This window comes from Micropterus dolomieu, linkage group LG23 (assembly GCF_021292245.1).
Source record: "Micropterus dolomieu isolate WLL.071019.BEF.003 ecotype Adirondacks linkage group LG23, ASM2129224v1, whole genome shotgun sequence".
Taxonomy (NCBI): Eukaryota; Metazoa; Chordata; class Actinopteri; order Centrarchiformes; family Centrarchidae; genus Micropterus; species Micropterus dolomieu.
The window spans coordinates 27,807,184-27,835,068 of NC_060172.1; the positions used below are offsets into that span (position 1 = coordinate 27,807,184).

The following is a 27,885-nucleotide window of genomic DNA, read 5'->3' on the forward strand; positions in this document are numbered from 1 at the left end:
TGTCATACATTACTTGTAAAATATTATATGTTATATGTAAGGGTGAAATTTCAACCAGCCACTTCAACCCCTTGACGCCTGAATTTATTTACAATTATATAAGAAAATGTATTATTTTTGTTTTCAAATGCTTTCAAGCTGATGCTAAATTAAGTGGAAACTGTTAATTTGTCTATAGAACATAGAAAGAAAAGATATAAATTCAGGTATGATTAGCGACAACAGGCATAAATGAGAAACCAGCGATTGCAAAATGTTCCTAAAAAAAAATAAAATAAAGGTTCCTAGGTACGTATCGAATATGCACAAACAGGCATTGGGGGAATTCATACGCTATCCCGGCTGCAATCTGAAAGGAAGCGGTGTGATGTGAATTTGTGACAATCAGCGTTAAGGTGTTAAAACTAAAGTTTGGTTGAGTTTTGGCAACTAAAGCCTCTTGGACTTGAAATTCACTCTGCTTCCTGCCTTGACACTGGATTTTACCACGGCACAATTATTGATGCAGACCAGTTGCATGTCAGTGATAACACACAAAATGGTGTCCAGGTTATTTTCTTTATCAGAACACCTCAGAGTGCATTATCGTGATGATATCATGGTCTACGCAGCAGACGTACTGTTGCTATGGTTACCCGCAGTCACATTGAACACTGTTTTAGAAAGGTGAACTGCGGACTGGAACTGCAGTTTGTTTGTGGCGTCCTGCTCTAGGATTTTTATGGAAGGGAATTTTCCATGTCCTTAAATGAATGTCATTTGTAGGAGATTGGGCTCAACTACCAACGTAATCAGCAAACAGCATTTGACCGCATAGTTATAACATGATGCTGCATATGGATGAACTGCAAAACAGTTCATCTTTTCCTTTTATGCTAAATGTTTATGTATATGCTGAGCCATCACATACAAAGTGGTGCAATTTATTTCCACCCTGATGTAGTCCTAGAATAGTGGATACTGTAGATAGATACTAGTAGAGTTGTAGACATAGAAAACATCTGAAAGGATGCAACCCCAAAGGCCAATATTTATTAAGATCTCTGACCATATTAAACGTATTAGTACAGCACCATATGAATACAAAATCTAGCTTTTATATTTTTTAGTGTTTCTCTCATATTGTTGACTTCAACATCAACACTCTCCCATCTTATTTTTTCCTCCGGCTCTGCGTGAAGCACACATCATTTTTATGTGGAAACCTTTACTGTATATACGGCTGGCTGTTGCAGTTCAATAATGAGATGGGCTTTTAAGCGCGCTTCCTGGTAGTGAGGGCGACAGCATCTATCTCCAGATGCTGTAAATGACATTTCTTTCCTTGTTTATCTACATGAACCAATTGGATAGCTGTATCTTGCCCTTGGCCAGCCTATCCTGGCCCTGTCAAGGACACACCTCCCATCAATCACTGCAGGTTCAAAAAGTGACTCACGGGGGACCTTAAGAGGAAAGTCGAAAAGGAGAAAAAAAAATGCCCAGCATGCAGGATGCCTCCCCAATGTCTGACCCAGGGTTTTTGTACTTTGCAGTCCACTGCAATACATTCTGGTGCAATTCTATCAGCATTTTTCTCCTTCATTTCAAAGTTGCTGAAAACAACACTTTGAATAGGAAGATGAAGTATGTCCTTTCTCCTGCATGCTATCTCTCACCACCCTTGCCCCCCTCCCTCTGCCTGCCTACATACACACCTCATTTAATTCAAATAGAAAATCTAAGTGAAGGGAGAAGGGAAGAAAGCCCAGCATGAGCATTTTCCTGTGTTTCCTCTGAAATAAATCACTGGGTGCTCTCTCTTCATCAAGCTAGATATCACTTGTACATGCCCCAACATCCATCCTGGGATTCTGACAACACATTCCTGTTTTGCGCTGAATAGGCATTACTTTGAGACTGAGTTACGATGGCCTGTGCTATCAGCCCCTATGCAAAGCAGCCCACCATTTGACATGTGGCAGCGCACAGACTAAGATACTGTCCTCAGTATTGCAAAAGTGTCCACTAGTTTTGAAAGAACAGCTGGCATATATCACTTAAAATGCAGGTTGCAACTGATGTCCCGCACACATCACTCAGCGGTCTTGTTCACAGAGGGTAAATCTATCGTGTGGAAAGTGATCTCTCTAAATAGCTGCACACAAGTGAAAATCATTCGGTCTGTTATCTCATATGACACAAAGGATAGCCTAAGAACAACTGCACTTACATTAGTACATTAGACACTGAATCTTAAGTGCTGCAGCTCCTGCTTTTACTTATATGGCTGGGCTCTCCCTTTCATATTCTGTCAATTATGTGTCCATTCTACTCACCAGTCTCACTGCAATTGATTGGCAGTTTCATGGCTACATTTACTGCTTTTCCATTACAAACAAGATCAAGCTGCAGCTGGGACTCATTTGGGTCAATGGGAAATGAGATCAGTAAAACCCAGGCTGTGTACAGCAGACAGTCACAGGTGACCTTACTTTGATACGGCTGCAGTCTGATCTGGTACCAAGCTGCATCAGGCTGGTTACAATGAATGGCGCCTATAGCCAGAGATCCAGTGCTTACGGCCAGTAGCTGCCTCTCAGATAGAGCTCTCACATGCCAGTGGTGCTGGCACCTATTGACCTTTTTTAATGTTTGTGATCATTAAAAATGCTAAATGGACGCTAATGCTGCTTCAGTTGGAACCATTAAATGCTCATGTCAAATTCCTTTACAGTGCGTTGTGATATGTATACTCCTCTTGGATGAGATGCAAAACGTCTTCAAGCTACTTCCAGTTGCCCTTGATTTTAACCCACCTTGCAGATACTCAGTCCAGTCATAATGGAGCGCTGAAAGACTTCTCCTGTTGTGGAGAAGTATGATACAGCTTTATGGGCACCTATGGAAGCAATATGACTATGACTTGTTATTTATCCAACCCAAATAGTGTATATCAGATGGGTTAAAGAGGGGATAAATATCATCAGAGATGAACTACAACTTCATCCAGTTATACAACCCTGTTTTGTAAAATGGTAAATAATAATGGTATTTTTAAGGCCATTCTTTTGTCCATTCCTTGCATATTTACAGAATTATGTTTTATGCCATTTAGACTTTAGGTAAAGCGCCTCTGTAAGACTTAGGCTATGATCATGCATGTGTTTGGTCTAATTTAACGGCAAATATGCACTGCTTGGAAAGTTTTGGTAAGTAATGTTAAGGCAGTCATCACTGAATGCTGAGTGCCTTAAGATGTTAAGATGTTGTTCCTCCAATGACTCCTAAACACTCCAAGACAACTCCAACTGTATGGCAGTAAATGTACAGGACATTGTGGGTATATTAAATGTTTACATAAGGTTTCTCAGCCAAAATTATTTTATTTCATAGAGCTGATAACCTCTGTGAAACACAAAATGTTCCACCAACCTCAGAGACTCTCACAGTCACCTCTTTCATCTTTTCAGTTTTATTCTTTGTGGACCTATTCATTGGTGTGACACTACAGTCCTTGGTCAGGACGCATTCTTTTCTGTCCTTTCTGCCTAAAAGGTACACAAGTGAACTTTTGTTAATACATACTGCACAGAAAAAATTTCCAGCTCCACATGCACTTCTAAAAGCCCTTTATTTAAAGTTATATAAAATTACACACAGAACAGATTACCTCTTGCAATTTTGAGCAGTCACCAGGCTTTCTAAAATCTGCAGGGCTATCTACACCAATTGACAACACTTCATAAATTACCACAGTACAGCACCTTCTGTTAGACATTTACAGGCTCTTCACTTTCTCTGTCATCCTGTTTCTGCACATCTACAGTATGCTCGGTGAAATTCATTTTCTCTCTGCTGCACAACTGATGGAATACCATTTAATACACACTAAGCCAGTATCACTGTTTATTATACCAGACAAGTAAGGAAGGAGAGTAGCTTAGGAAAGCATCAGAGAACTGTATTTGTGCTGATAATCTAAATTATTTTCCATGTTCGGTATAGGAAGTAGAGAGGGACAATGTAAATGCTGACATAATCAACAACCACTGAAAAGGAGCTGAATAGTATGAAACAGCCCAATACACTACAATATGACTTCTACAGCAGTCTATACATTTACAAGTATACATAAAATTTTGTTTATTACACAATCATGACTGCTATACAGCATGTTCATTAATGGTGATTCAGTTCTTCTTAAAATCATAATGTGTTCTGGCAATAATGTACCTTCCTATTGTCTTGTAAGACACCGTGAGGGAATATTAAAGCTGACTTAAAAGTGGAGTTGCACTTCATTTCAAATTTTTTATAGTTATCACCGATTGGGGTGCTTGACAGCCTCCATTGTCCAAGTTAATTGAACTTATCTGTTTAGTTGCAATTGATGGGTCGACACTGACTTGCCACCAAGCAGATTACATAGTTATTTAATAAATGTGTACTTTAATCAGATAAAGAGCTCCAAACCCATTTTGATATTCCACTATAATGTTGCATGTAACATCCAGTTTTCCATATGTATGTACTCATTCAGTGTGATTTTTAGTGGCAGTGTTTTAAATCCTTTAGTTCAATGATGTGTGTGTGTCAGCCAGGTAACGTTAAATGACTTGCCGACGGACATTCAGCTTACTTTATAGTTCATCAAGACATGCTGTTGTTGTGATGTTAGCTGTAGCAGCAGGAGAGCTGTGAGTGTCGCTGTCTGGAGCTGGTGTGCTGCTCTGAGACCGTCTCGTCCTCTCGTGACAGCTTTGCGGCAGCAATTAGCGTCAGTTTGCTAATCCACAACCTAGCTCACATTAGTTACATTACTTGCTGTGTTGTTGTTCACTTGTATCATGGTAACTTATTTGTCATGGTGTTGGATTTTTCCCTTCTAAGTTCTCGCTTAACTTACCCCTCCTTTATAATGCAGAGAAACATCCCGAGTTCCAGTTGGAAATGCCGTATTTCATTGAATTTACAAAATATTTTCTATATTGAGATATATATTGTTATTGGGATATGAAATGACCTATATCAGGATATGAATTTTTTGTCATATCGCACACCCCTATTTATGGTACATATTTTGTTCTGTGTGCATTAATGTACTATTAAATGACTTTAGCCTGTCAGATATGCTAAAACAAAGGCAACATCAGGTTGGTCATTCAAAGATACATTTCAAAAGTGCTTGCCTCAGAACACCCCCTGGACATTTGTCAACTATATTTAGTGGGGTGGCTTTCAACTTCACTCTATGCTCTTCATGATCAGCACTTGTATACGAACACATATTTGGCCATGCCTTGTACAAGCTATTTACAGTCTACACAGTCAGCTTATTGAACTATGTATGTATGAATTCAATGCTGTGGTGCTGAGTTTAGATAAATAAGAATTTAAACAAATTGGTTATTTGTATTCCAGGATAGTTATGCACATGGTTATAGCTCGACAGGAAGAATGGCATGTTCTAAGCATTTGTCATATGACACCATTCATGCTTAGTTAATGGTGGAAGCTGAGATCATAAAACCCACTCCCGTGATCCCGTGACAGCTTGATTTATAATATGTCCTCCAGAAGGGCGAATGTGTGAATGTGTGAGGTGGGGGCTGAGCTGGGTCCTCTTATTTCTTCCAATTGACTGGATGTCATGTGCTATTTGACTTTTTTTAAATATGGAGATCAATACAGTAAATGTCTCTCGCTATAATTCTGAGCAAGTCTGCACACTGGTGACCCATTACTCTACATGATTCCAGTTCCCATGTATGAATCAATACTAGTGACAGAAGCAATGTCAAATCACAGCCCTTTTCCTGACTGACAGTACAAACCCTACTTAGCAAGTACATGACCTCTGGTAGTAAAGTACACAAGGAAAGAAATCATTTCTTACTAGATGAAGCATAGAAACAAATTAAGACATACATGTGACCACATGCCAACAGCATAATTAAAAGATGTCGCCACTCTAACAAACAAACTATCTAGTGATTTCTCATCTGCTACATGGCCAAAGGCAGTGTTTCTTAATTTTGGAGATTTATAAATGTATAATTTTGGTGGTGTACAGTAGGTAGGAAAAATGTACAGTTTGTCTAAAGAAGAATTTGAAATGTTTTGTTACAGGTTACACTAATCTAAAAAAAATCTATAAAAAAAATTTAAATAATAATCTACTACAAGGTAACACCTTATTTGTAAATGTATTTAGAGACTAGTTAATAATTCAATGGGGCTCTTATGAAACGCATTTAGCTAGGTCATGTATATCATTACTCTACTTAATAAATGTATGCAGATTCCTTTTATGGGTCATCACTTTTATGAAAACCACTTCATCTTACAGCATAACATCCCACGGCGCTAACATGTCTCCAAGAGAGGCAGTATTTAATTATTGTAGCTGCACATTAATGTGCAGCAAAAAATCGCAATTTAGGTACATTTACATGTAAATCATTAATAATTAATTGCTTACCAAAGAAATGCATAATTATTCATTGTTTAAGGGAAACTTCTGTATTTTTTCAACCTGGACCTTATTGTCCCATGTTTTTGTGTTTATGTGACTAATTGGGACATTTTTTGAAATTGGTCCAGCACTGAGTGAACGTGCTGCAGTCGGCAGCATCGAAACAGGGCGGCTAAGTAATCGTTGCAGATAATTGCACCCCATTGAAATACTTAAAAAAAAAAAGTGCAGGTTTTTGCCACAGACAGCTTTGTTTGTTAATGTGTGTCTTTGGAGTTTAAAAGGGTTAAAAACACCAAAGTCACACAATAACACAAACTAACCAATGGAGGCTGCAGTAGACCAGAGGGATAAAATTTTTATTTTTGGGAAGGGAGTCTGGTGGGTTTGACAAGAGCGCTATAGCAGCTGATCTTACTCTTTAAAAAAAGGTTCATTTGTGTAGGGATGTTGTCAGACACCCACAATAACAATGTGAGACTGCAGGGGCAAAAACAAGAACTAATTGTCCTAATTAGTCATAAATACACAAAAACGTGGAATTGGGTTGAAAAATAGTTACCCTTTAATACTATTGTAGCTTTATCGGTTTATTATCAACAATTCCCTCAAATTAATAATTTTATCCTTCCAACAAAGATCACCTATGTACTATGTCCACATAAATGCAAAGCCTGATATATGGTAAGATATGGTATCTTCTGCTAGAATTGATAATATAACTTCTTAATATACATCACCAAAGTGACATATTTATTACAATCAAAATGGCAGCCATAGTTCAGTCCTCTCAGCTGGGTAAATTAGTGAAGAAAATCAAATTGTAAATATTGCAAGGCTGTTTCCGAATAAATTACACATGGGACTGACTAGCACCCATAAAACCAGAAATACCTTAACAATAAGACATTTCTAACTGAACAACAGGATATATACAAGCGAGAAGCGGCACAAACCCCAGTGTCAGAGGACATCTTCCAGGTGCGGGAGTTTCAAGGCAATCACAGTTTGAAGAATAAAAGGTTCGTCATTGTGAGCAGGTTCAACCCTTTGAGTCTGAACCAGTCTCTAGTCTACTGGCAACAACACTGATGGTACCAGGTCCACTGCTGCTGACAAAGTTGTGTGACTGGTGCTGCCACTAGAAGTTCTGGTAAACTGCCAGACTCTCATCTTAAGTCATGTCACTCGTGGAGATGGTCTCAGTGTAATTTAATGACACACCAATCTGCCATCTTGACAACAAATGAGACAAGGTCCCCCTGGGTTTGGATAGCTCCAATAAACACACATCTCACAGTCACCTTTGGCATGAGAATGTGCAGAAAACAAGACAAACCAACCTGGTACAGTCCCTCGTCATCTTCTTAAAGTCCTGCTTCCCTGTCTGAAATGCTTGCTCTGCTAAACAACAATTCCAGGGCCAGATGAGCAACACCTGCATTTTGAATGCATTTGCAAAATCCAAGTCAGGACTAGTCTAGAGGCAATTTGGCCCATCAAAAGGCATAAGAAGGTGGTGGAACCATTCTTTGATTGGCCAAACACTAGGAGCAGGAGCACCTCCCTGTTGGGCCACCAGGCATGCTTTTCAACTGAGAGGCACCTAAATGAGCCTTAACTATTTCCTCCTCTGATTGGTCACAGGAAGGTATAACAATTCCGGTTCCCCAAAGGGTTCTTCCATCTTCCGGACACTGTTTTGTGCCAATACAGGACATAAAGGACAAAATAGGATCATCTTCTATTCATTGTCAAAACTCTGTGCTGTACAGGCAACACTTTTGGTCTTAGGGGAAAAACACACTGTAGCAGGTGTGTACAGTAGAAGTGAGCGACTCAGTGCATCTGTATGCATCCGTATATGCAATGCCCTTACTCGCTCATGTAGTTGTACTGGTGGGCCTGTGTGAGTGTGAGAGCCCAGTGCTACTCTACTACCCGAGTCTGCCAGTCTGTACCGTCCTATGTGAAAGCACTGAAAGGACACAATAGGAGGAGGCATCATGGGACAGGACTGTCTGCATCATAATAAACAGGCAGCTGAGGTTTTGGATGAACATCAGTCCTTTAAAATCTTCCAGAGCAAAGGATGAATTGCAGAAAAGGTTTCTGGAAACTTACAATAACCACTTTACCCTGACCTGAGCTCAAAAGAGGTTCTTAAGACCGGTGGTTTCGTTGAGGCTAAATTTATCTTCCACTAGGTACAGGCCCACTGTGATGATTGTGTTATCTAAGTATGTCACACTACAGAAGGTGTTTGGGGCTTTAGTTTGTTTCTTTTCAGGTACAGCCAATTCTGAACACATCAGCACGTGATTTTGCAGGTGAGTTTTTCCTCTACTTATGAAGAGTACTAATCGATGGGAGAATTCTTTGGTTAGTAGGAAAGTCTGTAGACTGTTGGGTCTCCATGTTACATGACTGTCCATGTCTGCACTACTGTAGGTGGATGAACCTGATCAAATCCATGTACCTTTAAATCATGGGCTCGTGTCCATTTTTTTCTTTCAGGACAGATACGATGTATGCCATCCACTTGGTAAAAATGTACGGTCCCAAAGAACCCCAGTCTGTGCAAATGTTCCAATTCTATTAGTCATCTCTCTGAGGCAATTATGGCAAAGGGGACTAAAAGCCACACCCTTAACCATCAGTAGCCTGACTTTTGCACTCTGGCCACTGGTTGAAACATCCACAGGAACCACCATCAGTGTGTGTAGGTGCTTCTATGTGTATGTCCGCCTTAATTTTTTAAGTTTTCATGTGTCGCAGATTATGTGTCCATATTTTCTTCTCACAGATGACACTGATAATGATATCCTCAATCAGCCTCAAATGTAATGAGCTCAGCAGTGATTGAAGTGGGCCGGAACACACTGGTACACAGTACCAGCACCTTGACATTTTACTCTTTGGCATACCGGGACATTTTCTTGTGTACCGGACTTCTCCCAAGCTGCCGATATTCTCCTTTGCTCTCTCCATATCAGGTTCTCTGGGCGCTACGTGACGCTTACCTGTTTCCGTTCTCGCCTGCCTGCTAAACTCAAGACAAGAGAAGAGAAGCTCGGGTGCCTTTCAAGCAGCCGTGTGCTGAATATAGCTCGTCAATGTCTCTTGTCATGAACTGACCAATCACAAGTCCAGATGGGGCGGGACATTTAAAAATGTTCACAGATAGGTGTCAACATTTGGGTTCAGAATGCAGGAAATTAAGTGGTTAATGCGCAAAGTTGTTAATGCTATAATATTCACTAGTTTCATCTTGTGGTTGACAGTGCGGTGAGGATAGTGCGGTGAGTGGGTGGATGAGTGGGTGAGTGGGTGGGTGAGTGGGTTGGTGGGTGGGGGGGAGTACTGGCAACTATTTTTTTCCCCACTTCAGTTTCCCATTTCTGCAGCCATCTTTATGACCCTGAGAAATCTCAAGGGATTTCTTTAAAGTCAAGGGAGGGAACTCTCCTAACAGAAAACCGTATGCTGTAATCATTAAACCTTCTAAGCAGCCTGTCTTAGTGCATGTCACCAAACATAACAAAAAAGTCACAGCGCTCCAAGGACTGGTGCAACTCTGCCATAAGATAGGCATCGGCCCTTACTTACTGGAATGGCTGTGAACTTTGAAACTCTGGACTACCTAATGAGGGCTTCAAATCACAGTGGTTTGAATACTAGTTCCTCATATGGAACCAGAACACACTAGGAACATCTAGTAGAACAAATCTCTTTTTATTCTCATCCATAATCCCATTATCACTGTCCCAATCTCTCCCTATACTCTGTCCAAACGTTAGTTCCCTCCACAAAATTCACTGGCACTCACAAATGGGACCATATTGCTATGTGGCCTATCTTCTTATCATCCTAACACATCCCCTTGAATCATCTGCCTTACCAGTTAACACCATCAGATCGACCAAACTACTCAAAACAACACTTTTCTGTGCTTTTGAAATAAACACTGCTAAAATGCCACAGGCATGTGACATGATCAGCAAGGCATTTTGCCATTCTTGTTGCGTGAGCATGCACATGACGCATGCTTCTGCGTCATGTGCATGCTAGGAAATGACATTTGTTGTAGCTGTATTGTTGTCCGGGTGGAAACAGTAGTGAGACGGAGAGAGTTGCTGGGCTACCACATGCTGTACAATGTCAGAAACAGGTTGCGGTAATGAAAAGGACAAAAAGTTTTGAACATTTTTCATAAATCGAGAGAAATATGGGAGAAGTGTGACCCCGGGAAGAAACTGGGGGAGGGTAATGAAAAACAGGAGTCTCCTGGGAAAATCGGGAGGGTTGGCAAGTATGTGTAATGCATCATTCAGGTTATACGGGGGTTGCGGTCTATGATTCAGCTCTATCTGAATATACTGGTGGAAAGGCCACAATACATCACTAAAATCCTATGGCAACCGCTTTCTGATCATTCAAACCATAGTCTTTTTCTATCAATGTACACCTTCGAGTTCGTTTTAGTTTTAAATATGGGTGTTGCCCAGGTTGTTAGGAGCGACAGTGTCCAGCATTGTGCCACATTAACACCCTCTTTGTTGAATCTCAAGAGCTGAAAGTCGTCAGCAGTTGTGTCACGACAGAAGTAGCTGACTGATGTTGGAAATACCAAGACATGACGGACTGCAGCTCCCTGGCCTGAGGGTAAAGCACAGCTACTCTCTGCCGGGGATACTCACTCTTTAAAACTTGCTCTACCCACTCATTCACAGGCTGCCAGACAATAGTGGGCTATAATGGCAGATATTTTAGCAAGCAACACCAACATATAGTACATAAGTATAATACAAAGAATTATGTAATCTAAAATCAGAAATCAAAACAATTACTCATTCATTTCTTTACACGTTTGCTTAGAATTCACAGTCATGTCATACAAAGTGATATTGTTACATGGTTTGCGTTAATCCATTTCTTGTTTGTTTGATATAAATCATGGGTATTTAAACCAAAAGGTGAAATGACACATAAACTAATTTTGTTAATATTTTGTTATCGCTGCGAAATCATAATCAAATTCATTTTCTTTCTCTGTTGAAGATAAAGGGTAATTAAGGCAAATGTGCCCCTCTGTCTACAGAGAAATATAGCAAATACGCTTCTTTTACCCAATCATATTTTATGCATAAGTTGATCTTTCATTGTAGACAAGATGTGTTTTGAGTTGCTGTTGCAGTGTTTTTTAAAATGATGTGTGATTTTATTTCAAAGTAAAGGATTTGTGTATGTCTGCTGCCTGTTCAATGAGTAGGCATAAATGGGAATTCGACAATAATGGTGGAGCTGTAGAGATACAGCAGCAGTCTAAAAACCTTGATAATGAACCTTCAGACACAATCCCACCAAGAGAGACTGAGGTAAAGGGTTGAAACCCAAGCATTCGTCGGACCTCTCTGCAGTTAGATTCTTCAAGACCTTTTGACCAAGATCTGATGTGCTTCAACATATGTAAAATAAGTTTATGAAGACTTACGCCAATACACTGCCCCGATGGAGAGACTGACCGCCAAGTAGACACATGTGATGCCATCTCAAGACAGTTGTCTATGAAGATTCTCAGTCATCCAGGTCATAGTTATCCAACGAAGGTTAAAATCAAGGGCAACTGGACTTGGTTGAAGATACTGGAAGACGTTTCGTCCCTCATCCAAAGGACTTCTTCAGTTCTGACTGACTGGCAGGGAAACTCAGCTATTTAACCTCAGTGGGGTCGTTATCCCGGGTCATCGATACCGCTGGTTCGTTAGTGTTCCTTGTTGCTGTGACGACAGTCATTACAGTCGTTAAGACTACCTGTGGCCAAGACTGAACGACCATCGTTGGTATCTTCACCTGAGGCCAATAGGTTACGTTTGTTGAGTTTTCTGGGAAGTGATGAAAGAACAGCATTGTAAGTGGGGGATAAGTGGTGGCGTAGACCCCCTCCCCTGTTCAATGACGGCTTCTCAACCCTGGTGTAGACCATCCATCAACCATCCATCTTCTCTGTCTAAAATGTGCACCTGGTGGTCCTGGTGGTGCACATTTTAGACAGACATCTCAAGACAGATGCTGAAATGTGCATGGAATCGTCTTGAAAAGAAACGTCAAGATTCTCATAAAGAACAAGCATACTGGAATAAGACTGGCTCTGTGTTCTTATCTGCAGTATCCCAGAGGTCCAGTTCAAGCTCTCAAAGTCCAAGGTGTGCAAGCAGTGTAAGCATAAGATCAAGACCTTTAAGCGTGGCCTCTGCCAAGAAACAAGAAGTTGCAGCAAAGCTAGCCACATCTCAAGCCCCTTTGAAGGTCATACAAGAAATGGTACATGGGAAACAAGAGCTTGGAAACCTTAAAGCTTGCACTACAAGAAGCAGAAAATGCTGCAAGACGAAATACATCAGAATAGAAGCGCAGGTAGATAGAGCTCTTAGAGACAGTTAAGAAGTAGAATGCTGCACAAAAAAAGCACAACTACAAGTCTATGAACAAGAGGTGTACAAGCGTAGAGTTACTCCAAGACTGCAGGAGAAACATGCACAGCCCAAGAAGTCTTACAGTACATCCCCTGGCACCTGGCACCACAATATGCCACATATGTACAACCTGCTTTTACATGAACACAAATGCCACAAGGGGACAACCTGCTACTAACGCTCATCATGAGGACTACAGCAATTGCCATAGCAGAGTCCATCAATGCAAGCTGTCTCCCAGTATCAGAGCCTTCTGTTTTCAGTGGAGACCCACTAAGGTCCAAAAACTGCTTAATGTCTTTTCAAACATTGATAGGCAGGAAGAACATTCCAGTAAACCAGAAAGTCTATGCCACACGATGGACGTGCAAAGAAAGCTTTTGAGCTTTCTGTTAGGCATAGATGCAGCCTACCATTTCGGCATGGGGCATCCTAGAAGAAATGTATTGAAGCACCTTTGTAACTGCTAACTCCTTCAGGGATAAGCTCACCTCATGGTCAAAGATATGACCCATAGACAGCATTGAACTAATAGAGTTCTCAGATTTCCTTTGCGGTTTTCAATCAGCATTGTCTTGAAGTCCCAAACAACTGTGGTTAAAACCAAAGAATACTCACCAAGCTTCCTGATTGGTGGAACAGAAAGGTCTGATTGAAGAACCAATCAAGGACTGGTTTCAGGCCAGTTTGTTTAGGTTGTCACAAAAGAAGCCAAGATAGCTTGTAATCAGGTGACCCCTCTTCATGTGGCAAGCAGCTCTGAAGAAATAAGGGTGTGTCTTTTGTCAAACCTCAGCATTTACACATGTTAATGGAAGTCGATAGCAAACAAATAAATTTTGCTTTGGATGTTTGAAATTAGGACACCGTTCAGTTTCTCTGACACATGTAAAAGGAAGCAAGAACAATGGTATGATGAAGAGAAGGAGAATGGGAAAGGTCAAAGGAAACGGAGGAGTCCAAACAGACCAATCAAGAGAAGCAACATCTATCAATCAGCCACAGAATCATTGTGAGACAAGTGACACATTTTCTTCAGTCGCCTGCTAATTTTAATAACTGATGTTCGATAAATATGCTGAAAACAAGTGAAGGAAGTCACTCTACCAGATGCGGTGAAGGTGCTCAAATCAGACCACGACAAAAGAACCGTAGAGGATGCTCACTTCTCTAAAGAGGATCTGCACTTCATATCAGTAATGGGGGAGATTTTGAATGTATCAAAATCAAGGTAGGCAGTCATTGCAAAGAGACTGCTAGACAATAGGAGATTTGTTTGAGAAAGACATTTGAGAAAGACAAGCAATACCATAAGGATGAATAAAACTGACTGCAGAGATCGTGAGAAGGTTCCAAAAGAAGAATCTAACAATAGCCCTGCCTAGAAAAACCCTCACCATGGGGTGTATCACCCGCAGAAACCAGGAAAGTCTAGTGTCATGTTTGATTGCTCAGCTAAGTTTAAGAGGGTTATTAAATGACCATCTGCTTACCGGGCCAGAATTGATAAATACTTCAATAAATGTTCTTTGTCAGTTTTGCAAGGGTCCAGTAGCAATAATGTGTGTTAATGAACGCATGTTCCATCAGTTTCAGATAAGAGCAGAAGACCAAGACTGTTTTCTCTGGTGGGACAATTGGGACTTTCAATCCCAACAATCTATCGCATGAGAGTACATTTGCTCAGGGAAACCTCATCACCTGGCTGTGCAAACTATGCAAACACTCAAGGTAACCTCCATCTATGACTCACTCGGCTTTGTAGCACCATTTATTCTCCAGGTCAGTCAAAGCAGACACTAGACTCATGCAGCGTTTCAAGGAGCTTAAAGGTTTGACATCTAGAACCAATGAAGCCTGAAGTTTTAAAGAGAGAAATAGGCATTGTTGAAGGACAACCTTCTCTGAGGAAATCCAAAGACTTCAATACATGAGGATGATAACCAAGGATAAGGCCAGCAGGATGCTCAGATTTCTTGGCAAGGCATCCTCAGGGTGGGAGATTGACTAGAGCATGGTGCTTTGCACCCGCAAATCAAGCATCCAGCATTCTTCCCAAAGACTAGCCAAAAAATAAATTTACTGATCAAGCAGTATCATCAACAAGTGCGACACCAAGGGCGTGGCACAACAATGAATGATTAAAATACATCTGGATACTTGGATGTAGTCATGCTGCACGTCCTATATCTACAAATGTGTCATGTGTAGAAAGTTCTGAAGGTTTACTGAAGAGCAAAGAATGGAAGACTTACCCCGTGAACGCATAGAGACAACTCTCTTTACTTACTGTGGAATGGACTGTTTTGTCCCAATCTATGTCAAAGAGGAAGAAGGGTGATACAACAAAAATGTGCCGCAAAACTTGATCAGACCTTGGTCACATTTAGATATTTTCTCTGTCTCTTCGCTTTGGCTTGTACTGTAGAACTAGTGATTGACAATACTGTTGCCAGTGACGAAGACAAGATGAGTTTAAACAGAGGCAGTGAGAAACCTAAATAGTTTGCATTTGGCAGCACCATCTACCCAATAGCTACATTATTGGGGCAGAGTAAGGTGTTAATATGTTATAGAAACATTAACTTTGCACTGGAGTGAGATTTAATATTTAAAAAGAGACTTAAATAAAAATCTTTAATGTGAAACCTGCCATACTATAAAGTTGATTCAACTGTCAGAAACAAAGTGAACAAGACATGTCTTTGCTTCTTGCTATCATTTCTTTCTACTGAATGTATGAAACAACTCTGAAATGGCAGCACTCCAAAACACAGTACGAAGACATAACCTCAACTATAACATATTTATACAATGGCTAACATCAGGCTAACGCATTTTGGCACATAAGCCTTCATCAGAGCATCTGTTTTGGCAGAGCATCCAACCAGAGAAGGTTATATGAGGAGGCACACCTGCTATACGTTATTCACTGCTTGCTCTCATTCTCATCAGGTGTAGTGTAGTCATAGAACTGACAAACTGCTGCTTGCAGCCTAAGTAAGATCCTTGTGAATAATACATACTTAAATGACTGATGATTAGATTGTATCCGTTAAATATAAAATAATCACCCAAATTATTTCTACAAAATGTTAATCAATGTACTTCTAGAATTGAGTGAAACATACTCAATATTCTAAACATATGTTATCAAAGCCAAACTTCCATGGTGAATTAGGATGTAAAGTTCTTAAGGCAATAAACATATGTATCATGTAATCATTAAATTATTTTGTTTAATGTAGTCTAGCTTTTTTTTACAAATAACCTGGCTGCAAAGCACAGTCATACTCTGTAGGTGAGTCATGCCACATTGTCTACCCAGCATTCATTCTTTTCTCAATAAGTTGAATGCCACTTCTATCATTTCTGACTGTGCTTAACTGTACACGTTCAATAAAAACAGAAGTATTTGAAGAAATAATAGAGGAGAAATGTTGGTGGCAAACATTGGATGATCATGAATTTTGCATGCGTGGGTTTTTTTCAGCATGTCGATATATTTCAAGATAAGGTAGATTTTTGGCCACGCAACAGTGGACCTGGAGCAAATTTAAGTGGTGACAGATGTACTTACACTACTTACACTAACACACACTATTGTGTTACTTGCTCTCATTAAATTAACATCACACTCCGTTAACATCCCCTGGAAGTAAAAAGCCTCCCTTTGTTCTTTGTTTTGCAGACAGTGATTGTAGTAAGCGGTCATAAGCTTTTCTGAATACAAAGTTTTTGAATGCAAGTGTAAAGCAGCAACAATAAAGCTGGTGATAAAATGAATAGGCACACTGATATACTGCTTTGAATTAAAGCCATCACTGTGGCTGTCAGTCAGTGTTGAGTTATGATGTCATCAGCGAGTGGCCTTGCACAGACCAGACCCCAGATGCCAATGTCAAAACAATAAAACAGGAAACATCCTCTTTAAAGGAATCATATACATTGTAGGGACAGGCGCTATACGTAGGTTTTTCTTCAAACCTTTATTTTTTACATTAAAGTAACTATCATTGGCAAAACCATTGGCAATGGACTTCTATGCTGTTTAAAAATTGAACTATTTTTAAACATCTATTCTGGTTAGTTTCAATAAAATAATCAACCCAAATGACATGCACTAATGACCTGTCCAACATTCCCTCTATTTTCAGCAATTATCAAAATAACCATTATTCTAAAGAGCTTTTCTTAAAGATGCCCAATTTCCAATAAAAGTTAATGGGGTGGAAAGGTGTTCCGTGATCTGCAAATTCTCAAAAATACTGCTATGTAAAACAGACCATAAAGCATCTGTAATCAGAAAAGCATTAAAAAAATCAATATGTTCATGATCTCTGCTTTAAAAAAAAACATAGCATTTGACTGCTCTTCTCCGTGCGTGCCCTACTTCTCGAGGAACAGCCATCTTCGTATCATATATGAATAGATGCATAGTAATGACATGGTAGCAGTTACTTCAAAGCATACATTTTGCCACAAGCCAACTCTTTGACAGATTTCAGAGGATTGACTGGCAAATATCATTGTGTGCACACCTTGACTTGTAAATACCCTCGACAAGTGAGCCTGAGACTCTAAAACAGATGTAGCCACAACACCTACCTCCAAAATCAGGCCTTAAACGGATGTCATATCCCTTCAGCAACTTGTCCACGGTGGTCTTGGCCACAGACATTCCGGTGCTTCCAGTGGAGGAGCTGAGGGCAGAAACCACAAATGTAAGAGCCATTTTAAGCAGTGGGGGGGAAGCAGCAAAAACGGGATGCCTGATATTTTTGTCAAAGACATTTCTGTTTCTCTACACCACACCAACTGTACTGTATGATGAATCCTGAAAATTAATACTGCATGTACTCTCTGTTCCCAACATTAATGACAAGAATGGCACCTTTAAAGAGGGAGCCTTTACGTCAACATGGTGAGGCTTTGACAAAGGGAAAGAGGAATAAACAACAGCCAACACATTCGTTCATCCATTCATCCCAATTTCTTCTAAAGTAAGCATTCACTTGTTTTTTTCCATTATCTATCTCAGTCAACTTCAGTTTTAATTTTGCGATCTTGGCCGTCACCAAGAATAAATATGAAAACAGATTGAACGTTCACACAGCAAAGAATTATAGCTAGTAGTTTGGGGGGGGGGGGGGGGGGGGGGGGGGAGTTGTACGTTAAAGTCCGTTGTCAGACAAATATAACGACATCCTACATAATATTAAAAGATTCTTGTGTTGTCATGGGGAAGGTTAAAAAATGTTGCCCCACCTACAGTATATTAATCTAATCAGCTGAGGGGATGTGATGACAATACACCTGTCAAGCATTTTGTTGATGTTGGTCTTTCAAAACAGTGATTAATAATAACAATGTCATAGTTTATTTGGCTCTGCTATCAGGTAGGAGCACAGTCTTAATCTCGGGTGTGTATTTAAATAAGCTCTGTGCTTTAATACAGCCTCCCTTCATGCTGTTAGAAGCAGACTGTCCCCAGGAAGAACATATAGTCCACACTAGTCTGACTGACACCTATAACATTGGTGCCATGACCTGCATCACCTGAACGAGGCCAGCTCTCCAGCTGAGGTTCCTTGTTACAGGGGAGGGTGTGGAATGAGTGTAGGGGGTAAGAGAGAAGGAAGTGGGTTAAAATTGCTCCCCTGATAGGAGCACTAGCCCTTGGCTTGGTCGGGGAAGCACTGTTCAATTAGCTTATAGGTAGCCTAATGCTGCTGTTCATCAAGCTGGCCAGTTACACTACTTGTGTGTTTGACACCTGAGAGCAACACTCTGGGGGAATATCAATTACACCTGAATACAAGATTACGCCCCTGTCACTTGTTATTCAGGGTCATTATAATGGAATCAAAATGTCAAAAAGTGCCACCCAGTTCTCACTGAGCACCTAAATCTCATAAGTGAGGCTATAGGTTTCTGCAGACAAGGGAAAGATATGTACCAGTGCCATTAACAACAAAACAATAAAGGAATAATCCAGGATATTCTGACTGAATCATGGAGATGCTTGTGCAGTAATGCATGCTGTAAACATCACAAGGAAGACTAGACAAGAGCTTAGTTATTGAAACGTTAAATAATCGTAGGCTAAACCCTGTTTCCTATCTTGAGAGCAACGGCATGATGACCTGCTGGGATTGTTTTTCGATATTGATTGATTTGGTTCCGGTCGATAAAAGGGGCAATTAAGGTGATTATATGACTAGAAATATTAGTTTGCGTTTAAAATGATGAAAAAATAAGTAGCGGGCCGAGAGGTTACAGCAGCGTAAACTCAATCCAGAGCTGCTTACCGTGCAGTAATCAATCGATAGTCTGCTGATTGATCCTATCATCTATCAACGGCTAACCTATTTTGGAGGGGGGGGGGGGGGGGGGGGGGGTGGTCGCATTGAAAGTCGCCCTATCAAAAACACATACATATATATCCCCATTTTGATATCGGGAGTAGGTTACGTTTCACAATAGGCTTGATACCGTGCACGCGCATGTTTTTACGCTCGCGCGCGCCACACTGCCATCTATTAGAGCATATATCGGCAGCAATGCCTCTAATAAGTAGGCCTGGGTACCCCGTTAATACGATTTGCCACTTCTCAGCCTTTCATTGACCGGTTATCATGTATATTGGGGTTAAATGTTTTCCAAAGCCACGTTTTCTTACCTTTGAACAAAGCATAAGAAGGACAAAGCCGCCAGAGCAGAGAAAATTCCACATAATTTATCTTCTTGACGACCCAACATCTCCACAAATCCTTATATATAGTTTCTATAATCCAACCAGTCCAGTGGTCCTCCAGAAAATGCACAAAGTAAAACCTGGCAATTAAAAAAATAATTGCCTTTTAAAATGTCGAATAAACTAGTCTACATCTATGCTTGCGATGTGTTCATTAAAATAGGCTTCTCGATTTAAAAAATCGTAATTGGCCCCCGCTGTTTTCCCCGGCTATGGAAATCCGTGCAGGTCACAGAGCCCCTCGACCAACACCAGAAGATCAGACATCTTGCTCAAAAAACAGCATACACAATACTTTTAAAAGTGATGACAAGTATTCTTCCCCTTAAAAAAACAAACACTGGCATGAATGACTGAGCAGCAGCCTCTTGTTGATCAAATTGGTGGATGAAATTTCCCAGTCCAAATCTGCAGAAGAGGCATGGTTCCAGCGATGCTCCGGTGCCAGACTATTCCACAACGTGATGTTGTTAAAAGATATTTGTTTGAGCTGGAAACGCTGGTCGGCAGGAGGGGAGCGGTGGGTTTAAAAAAAAGAAAAATGAAATCTTCATTCCCTTTTTTTCCCGTTGCTGCTGCTGCTGATGATGTAGATCAGCGCAAAGTCACTGAGGGGAAAATGCACATTGAAAAAGCACTGGGTAATATCTGATGCAGACGTCAGAGCAGACTATATCACTCCTCTGGTGAAAAAATTAGATGCCGAGAAATATGGATGGCCCCCAGTACGCCAATGCATGTATCACAAGGACGGGTTTCATATCAAGGATGCAAACCCATTTGAAAAGTCCACTTGCCTCCGCTGCCCAACGTTAAATGGCGTTTGGACACGTTTATGTGATCCGCTCGTCTTCTTCACGAAACACTCCACACATGACAGAGATTCAAAAGTGAGGAAATCTTGTCTCTTTTTTCCTTTTAATATATATTTTTTTGTTTAGCTCTTAGTTGAAATTAAAATAATGTTCTATTAGGGGGAAGAAGGGGGGCACCTAAGGTGAATTCCTTAGCGACAGCCTGTCCATGCGCTGAATTGTCTGTCTATTCTCTCTCAAACCCATTAGGATGCTGTGAGTGTGTGCCGGTGCGTTTTCATGCATTTCTTTCACTTTGCCACATTTGTTTTTTTTTTTTTTTGGAAACACGCACACACAGAAACACACACGTTCGCACCCACACACAACCACGCACACACAACACGAACATGCACACTGTTTTTATTGGTATCATTTGTTTAATTCCCTTTCACGAATCAGGATTCGCTCTTTTGTATGTTAAAACATAAACATCCTTACTGGAAATTGCTAAGGCGCACATCACACAAGCTTGTGTTTTATATCGAGGAGGAGGTTTTCTTCAGGGATCTCTGTGCTGTCCAGTTGCTAAGCAACCCAGCCAGCACTGATGCAGTTGTGGTGATTTGAAGGCTATGCGCAAAGGCTCATTTAAAGGAGTAGACCCAATGCTGTCACCACTGTGGTGTCAGTGGGACAAAAGGCAGACAGCTACTGATGTACCGTGGAGTCATTTCTGTTATGATAGGGGAAAAACACCATTATACAATAATAATACACCTAAAAGAAATTTGGCGTGTCGGGGATATCACTCTCATCACCGCCATGTCCTCCCCATCACTGCATCACCAACATTGTCAGGGCCACAAGAACTGTGATAAATAACTGAGTTGATCAGTGCATAGATTTTTTTTTTTTTTTAGTTTGAAACATGTTAATAGGCCCACTCAGCAGGCATTTGTAGCTATTGGATATCCTCTGCTGTCCACCACATGAGAAATGAGGAAAATTCAGTTTGTCCCTCCCATAGGTGATGTCATGCCACTCAACAAAAAAATATATGAATAAGCAAAGAAGGAATAATGACAATTTTTTATGGTGTTTTCTGGTTTTGGACAATAACATTACCCATACTTGAATGTCAACATAACAAAAAAAAGTAGATTAATAACACATTTGTATTGTGGCTTACTGTAGCCTACTCTAGCTTTTGAAGTCATGTGGCCAATTAACTAGACATTCTTCAATTCCCCAATTATGAGACTGACATAATGTGGAAACTGTACATAAAATGGTATTGCAATTACATGCTGTACATCACAGGGCAACACCATGACCTGTCACCGAAGGGTGAACAATTAACACAACATGATCTGCAAGACACAGACTGGCTTTCACAGTTAATACTTGTTGCATCACAGTTAGTTTAGTGAAGCTTTCACAGTTGAATGGCAGGTAAATTTGCTGCTAAGTATCAGAAACTAAATCCAAGTTCATTTGTTGTTTGACAAAAATAAAATCCTAACTCAGGTTTCACTTACTCGATAAAGAGGACCATTAGATGTAATTGAAAGCTTTGGAAAAAGCTAGTTAGTGGACCTCGAGTTAAGATTTGTGTCAAATTAAATCAGTTAAGTTCTTTAAAGAGTACACAGAATAGTCTTCTTGCAATTTCCAATTGGCTTCTTAATTCTTGAGTATTGTCTAAAAGGTAAAATCTGATCCGTTACAACCACAATTGGCAAAAAGGACGAGGTTTCTGTGCAGCAAAAGGTAAAAGGGGACTGCAGAGAGAGTACAGTGTCTGACGTTTAATTGTCTCCGAACACTAGGGAATCATTTTAAATTGTCATAGACAAGGTAGAGTTTGCAGAACTAAATTAACTAATAATTATCCTCACATTCAAAAAGTTGAGCTCTTTGCATCAATTACTGCAAAAAATAGTAATTATTTCCAACACGAATAAATATACTGTGCATATTCAAGTTAATTTCTGCCAGTTTACTTGTTTCTGACAAGTAAAGGACAGTATGTAAATTATTGGTGGGGTAAGAAAAGGGTGATGTTTATTTTTGCTAAAGGGAAGGTGGTCTTAAATGGAGGCCCCTGACTTATATTTTATTTCCCCCATGTCTTGCGGGATTTACTGTTAAAATGGATTGAATAGATACATCAAAACAGCTGACATCACATAAAGCCTTTTGTGGACACCATGGACAATAAAGGGGCATTTCTGTCTCAGTAACAGAGCTTATAGTAATGTTGAAAGTCTTACATAGAGGTAACCTACAATATAATGCATGTTCAACACAGCACAATGTGTTCTACTAGTGGGTAAAGTAAAAATATTACAGTTCTGAAACCACTTAGCACTGCTTCCTTTGCCATGTTCACTTATTCATTGACAATTACTCATTGAGGTTATAACAATTACCACTGTCACCAGAGCTTGACAATAACTTTCTTGCTCAATAGCCAATGTGGCTAGTGGTTTTCCAGCATTTTCACTAGCCACATTTTTGTTGTTGGAAATTTACGTTTTACATGATTAAAGTTGACTACGGTGTGCTAAAATTTACTAATATTATCATTAGCTCTGATAAGGTTGTGTGTAAAGCTCCTTTTTTTGAAAACAGGTAGTAAGATAAACACATAAAAGAGTAGTTTCTCATTGTATATAATGAAAGTGCTGCATGGGTGTAAAAAGATGAATTGAAAAGATAAAAACTAAACTGAATTTTTTTTGAGAAACACTGTTTATTTATAACAGCTGTAAATACTGTAATACAGAGTAGAAAATGATCTGCATTAGAAAGAACAGCAAAGAATAACAAATTATTTTTGTCTAAGAAAAAATCCACAATTAAGGCAACAGGATTAAAAGTTTATGTAGGCCTATATCATTTTTGTGCACTTTTGGATTGTTTGTTTTGCATCTGCATTTCCTCAGAGCTCTGATTGGATTTATCATCATTAAGCTCCGGTAGCTCTGAGTAACTGGAGATACTTCCACATGAAACGAGTACACAGGTCTTTTTTTCCCGATTATTCCCATACAAACTCATCTTCTGCTTTCCTATGTCATGAGTACTTAGGCTATAATAAAACATAGAATCAACTCTGGAACGGTAGCCTAGTTGTGATATGACAATATGATGTGACAAAAGGGCAGCCCTGCTAGTAGTTTATTTTCTTTTTTATACACCATCATTTTCCTTAATCATGAAGATATCTGTAATTTTACAGCATTTAACGGCTCTTTTCTCCATCTAAGCTCTGTCTTTTCTCTTTCTCTTGTTCTCCTGTGCATCTTTTCTACGCACACTCACGCACTGACTGTGTGTGTGTATGCATGCGACCAGTTGTGTGTGATGACAGAGATTATACCATCAGATTAAAACAAGATACACAGGTCTAAGGAATTGTGGCTGCCCTGTGACAGATTCAACTTTTATGGGCCTATTCTCGTCTGACAAATGTCTTGATGTCATATTTGGTGCACCTGGAGCGGCGGCACTACAGGAGAGAGTGAGACTCGTCTGTGGTCTGGATTCTACTATGCTAGTAAAAAAAGCTTGCTATCGCTGCCGCTGGTCAAGTTGATCATTAACAGCAGGCTAAAACAGCCCTTAGTCCGATGGCCAGTCCGGTAGTTTAATCTCCACAGCGTCAACTTGTTTACACTGTTGTTGGTAAAGACAAAAGGACCAATGGGCAAACACTATGTGCAGGTAGTACTCATGGGAGTTGTAGTGTCGAATTGCAATTCATTTGTTATTTCAGATGCATTTTGACAAAACTACAATTTTTCAACACGCCGAAGTGGCTAGTGGCAGTGACTGTGTTATCCGCCACGGCTGAAATCCACCCACATTTGGCGAGTGTTAATGTCAAGCCCTGACTGCTAATTAATAAAATAATGTTTATTAAGCAGCTTTAGAATGCTCAGTTAACAGGGCACACCATTTGTAATGTTCACAATAATTTTGTTCAATCAGTCTCTCGTAATGGGTGATTTGGGCAGTCCAATCATTTTCATACAGTCCCTAAATGGAGATAAATATTGGATTTGTTTATAACTGTGTAAACCTGGTTATCCAGTGGGCTTTCACCTTTGAATCTGAAAGTTTATCTAACTAGTACCAGATTGGTTTTCTAAATGGGATTCAGTGATTTAAATGCAAATTTAAATCTATTCATAGGCATAGGCACTAAGGCAACAGTAACTGTGTGCTGGATAATTGCTGACAAAGAATACTTGTCCATATTCTTTGAAGGCAGTCCATCTCCCATAGGTTATGTTGGTGAGAGCCAGAGTGGAGCAGTGTCAGTACAGTACAGTAATGGAGTGTAATATGGAGTTTGAACCTCTGTGACAGCACGCTAGATGGATCCCTTCAGTCTCTGGGCAATGCTCAGCCTGTGCTTTCCTCCATAGTCGGTCTCACTCACAATAGTGCTACCATTCACGGCATTCCCTGATTACCGCAATTAACTTTAATTGGCATCTATGACAAGGAGATCCAAGCCCCTGAGACGTGCATGTACCATGCTCTTTTTTGCTCCGTTCATATGTTGCATAACACATGTGAGTTACTGGGTCACCCTCGCTCCTCTGATATAAATAGTATCACATGGTTAATGCATTGGTGCCTTCCAGTCACTCTCTGTTCCTCTTGCTGTTCATATCTGTCAAACACCCCATTGGACTCCAAGTAACAGATGCTATATCTATCTTTGTTTAGAGACGTGTTTCAGCCTTCCTTCGTGCAACTTCACCTTCAGACTGTGACAGAAGTGAATATATGAGTTTTATAAAAGGGGACGACCTGATGAGAGTTAACACTTAACACTAATGTGTTGTGGGATTTCGTGCGTCCCCTGATTAGAGAACACAATCAAGGCTTCCCGTGAAGAAGTTATGTTTCAAAAAAATGACAGCTCAAGTTCGTGTTTGGTCAACCTCATTGGGGGAGGAGACTCCTTTACTGGTTGAATCAAATCACTGCTGTCTCACCTTGGTTTGGAGAAGCAGACCAGGAGACATCCCTGGAGAGACAAAGATTGCAACGTTTGCCTGATTCCAGTCTGAACTTGGTGACCTGAGTCTTTACTGTATTGCGTTAGCCTGTTAGACTTTCCCAGCTCTTCAGGTTCAGTGCTCAAGTTTATAGGTAAAGGTATTTTCCTTCACGCAGGACGAGCGTGACAAGAAACCAAAATGTATGCAATGAGACGTGTAAGTCTGCCAGCAGCGTTCTAAGATCCCCAGATGTTTTCAGTTCTCTCTACCTGTCCACACACAAGCCAAATGCCTCTGATATTGGGAGCTGTGTTGACCTTCTGACTCATGTCCTAATTATAAATGACTTGGACAATCCTCTACAAGCCACTTAAAACTGATCACTGTGCCAGGTCCTGTGAATAAGGAGATTGATGGCAGGTGAATCGGCTGCATGTATGACTCTGCTTCATGACTGTCCACTGTTCACCACGGTGTCTTTCACTATGATCACATTGGCAGGTCAAAGCAGCACTGCAAGAGCTCACCTCCCCATTGGGTTAACAGTGCACCTGACAAGCTTTGAGAAAATGAAGGCTCCACTGCAATGTCTGTACATCACAGCATTCACTGACCGCAGAGATGAGAGTGGAGGCTTTTAAAACACATGGCACATGGCTCTGAAGCACTACCTCTGAGCAGGCTACCAGGCAATTGTTGCTATGCTACCGTAAAAAGCCCAATCAAAGTGCAGTGCGTTGCTCGTTGAGGCTGAACTGCACCACAATGTTCCAAATACTTGTGAGGAGCGTTGTTTACACTCAAACCACAGATAGCACACAAGAAAGGACAGGAACACACATTCTAATGCTTCCGCTTTGTCCACCACAGGTTTCTGCAGGGGAAAAAAACAATCATGTAAACAAGGCTGAACGATGCATCACATGAATAATAACCATGATTGATCACTACACTGTATAGAGTGTACAGGTTGGCAGATGTATGTGATTTATGACCTCAGACTGGCACGAATGGCATCCATTCTTGATTATGAAACATGGTTGTAAAAATGAAAGACATTCAGCCTCAACATTTACCACTTGATTTCATGCATGGTTGTTCAATTCTGATGTCAGATCGCTCCCAGTGTACCAACTTTCCAGCATAATTAGAAATTAACAAACATGTCCTTATTGACCATAAATGAGAGCGTGATGGCCCTTGAAGAAAATCAGGGAACATGCAATACATATTATTATTAAAAAAAAAAAAATATATATATATATATATATATATATATATATATATATTTATATATATATAAAAATCAATAATGATGACATGAGGAGCTTTTCCTCAGGGGGTCTGAATAATACTAATCAGACTAAGCAAAGCTAAGATGTGTCACACCAAAATAATTCTCACGTTGTATTTTTATGCAATTACAAGTAATACAGTGTCCACAGCGAGCCAGCAGCTTTACACACAGTCTACCTGGTCATCTTGTGAAGTGAGAAAGCTAAAGGTTCCCCACCCTGCAAGCAGCACACAACTAACTGACCTGAAACACTCATCTGTCCTCTACACCAGAGGAGTACACATATCAAACAGTCACATGGCTTGCCGGCTCCAATATTAGCATGGGTGAGACGCAACACTCGATGCTAAATAGCTATTGATGGAGGACAAACACTAATACGAATCTGTAATTCTGTCCCTTACCTCACCCATGTCCCTTTGCAACTCTCGGTGCATTTCATTTATAGAACACTTGGGGTGGTGCATATTTAACCAGACCCTTGTGGCCTTTTATTGATACAATCAAAATAATTAATTAAGTGTTTGTAAAGGTCTGGCATGAGGTTAATCTTCTCAATGATTTATCAATATCAAAACAGCACGTCGGCAACACATACGGCGTCCAGCAATGCCTGTATTCAGTAACAGCATTACATGTGTCTCTTTCTCCTGAGACTGAGCGTATGTAAGTGTGCTTGTTTGTCTTTGCATGTGTGAGTAGGTACATGCTGTCTGTGTGTGTCTCATGTCATATATTCCTCTTCGTTTTTATATTCCATGTATATTTTATAGTATACTGTTTTTCAGCTAGATGGATTTCAGCATGCCATCGATTTATCTTTTATCAAACACAGTTACTATTTCTCCTTGTGAGGATGGCTTAAAGCTCTAAGGTAAAGGTTTTATTTGATCGCTCTCCCATGCCTCATTGTGCTCATTTCAGTTTTCTGTAAATTTAAATGTCAAAGCCTGATGCAACAGCCTTTAGTTGTCCATAACATGGAAACAATGGATGTCAACACCAAAGCAAACAGGGATTCACCACTATGCACCAAAAATATGTAGCATTTCATAAATAGCAGCATTTTGTCAAAAATAG

General features: G+C 40.2%; 1 protein-coding gene across 5 annotated transcripts in view; it reads right to left on the minus strand.

The window, feature by feature from the left end:
* Positions 1-19,695, minus strand: part of gabrb4 (gamma-aminobutyric acid type A receptor subunit beta4) — a 54,326-nt gene extending 34,631 nt beyond the window's left edge. For 3 of the 5 annotated variants that reach the window (XM_046039821.1, XM_046039820.1, XM_046039819.1), the window contains exon 1: positions 17,542-17,622. In XM_046039821.1, the coding sequence (XP_045895777.1) occupies positions 17,542-17,614 (73 nt within the window). In that variant the 5' untranslated portion in view covers positions 17,615-17,622. Of the gene's footprint in view, positions 1-17,541; positions 17,637-19,615 lie in introns of those variants that run through there. The other 2 variants (XM_046039818.1, XM_046039822.1) reach the window with 2 other exon arrangements.
* Positions 19,696-27,885: the final 8,190 nt, after the last annotated feature.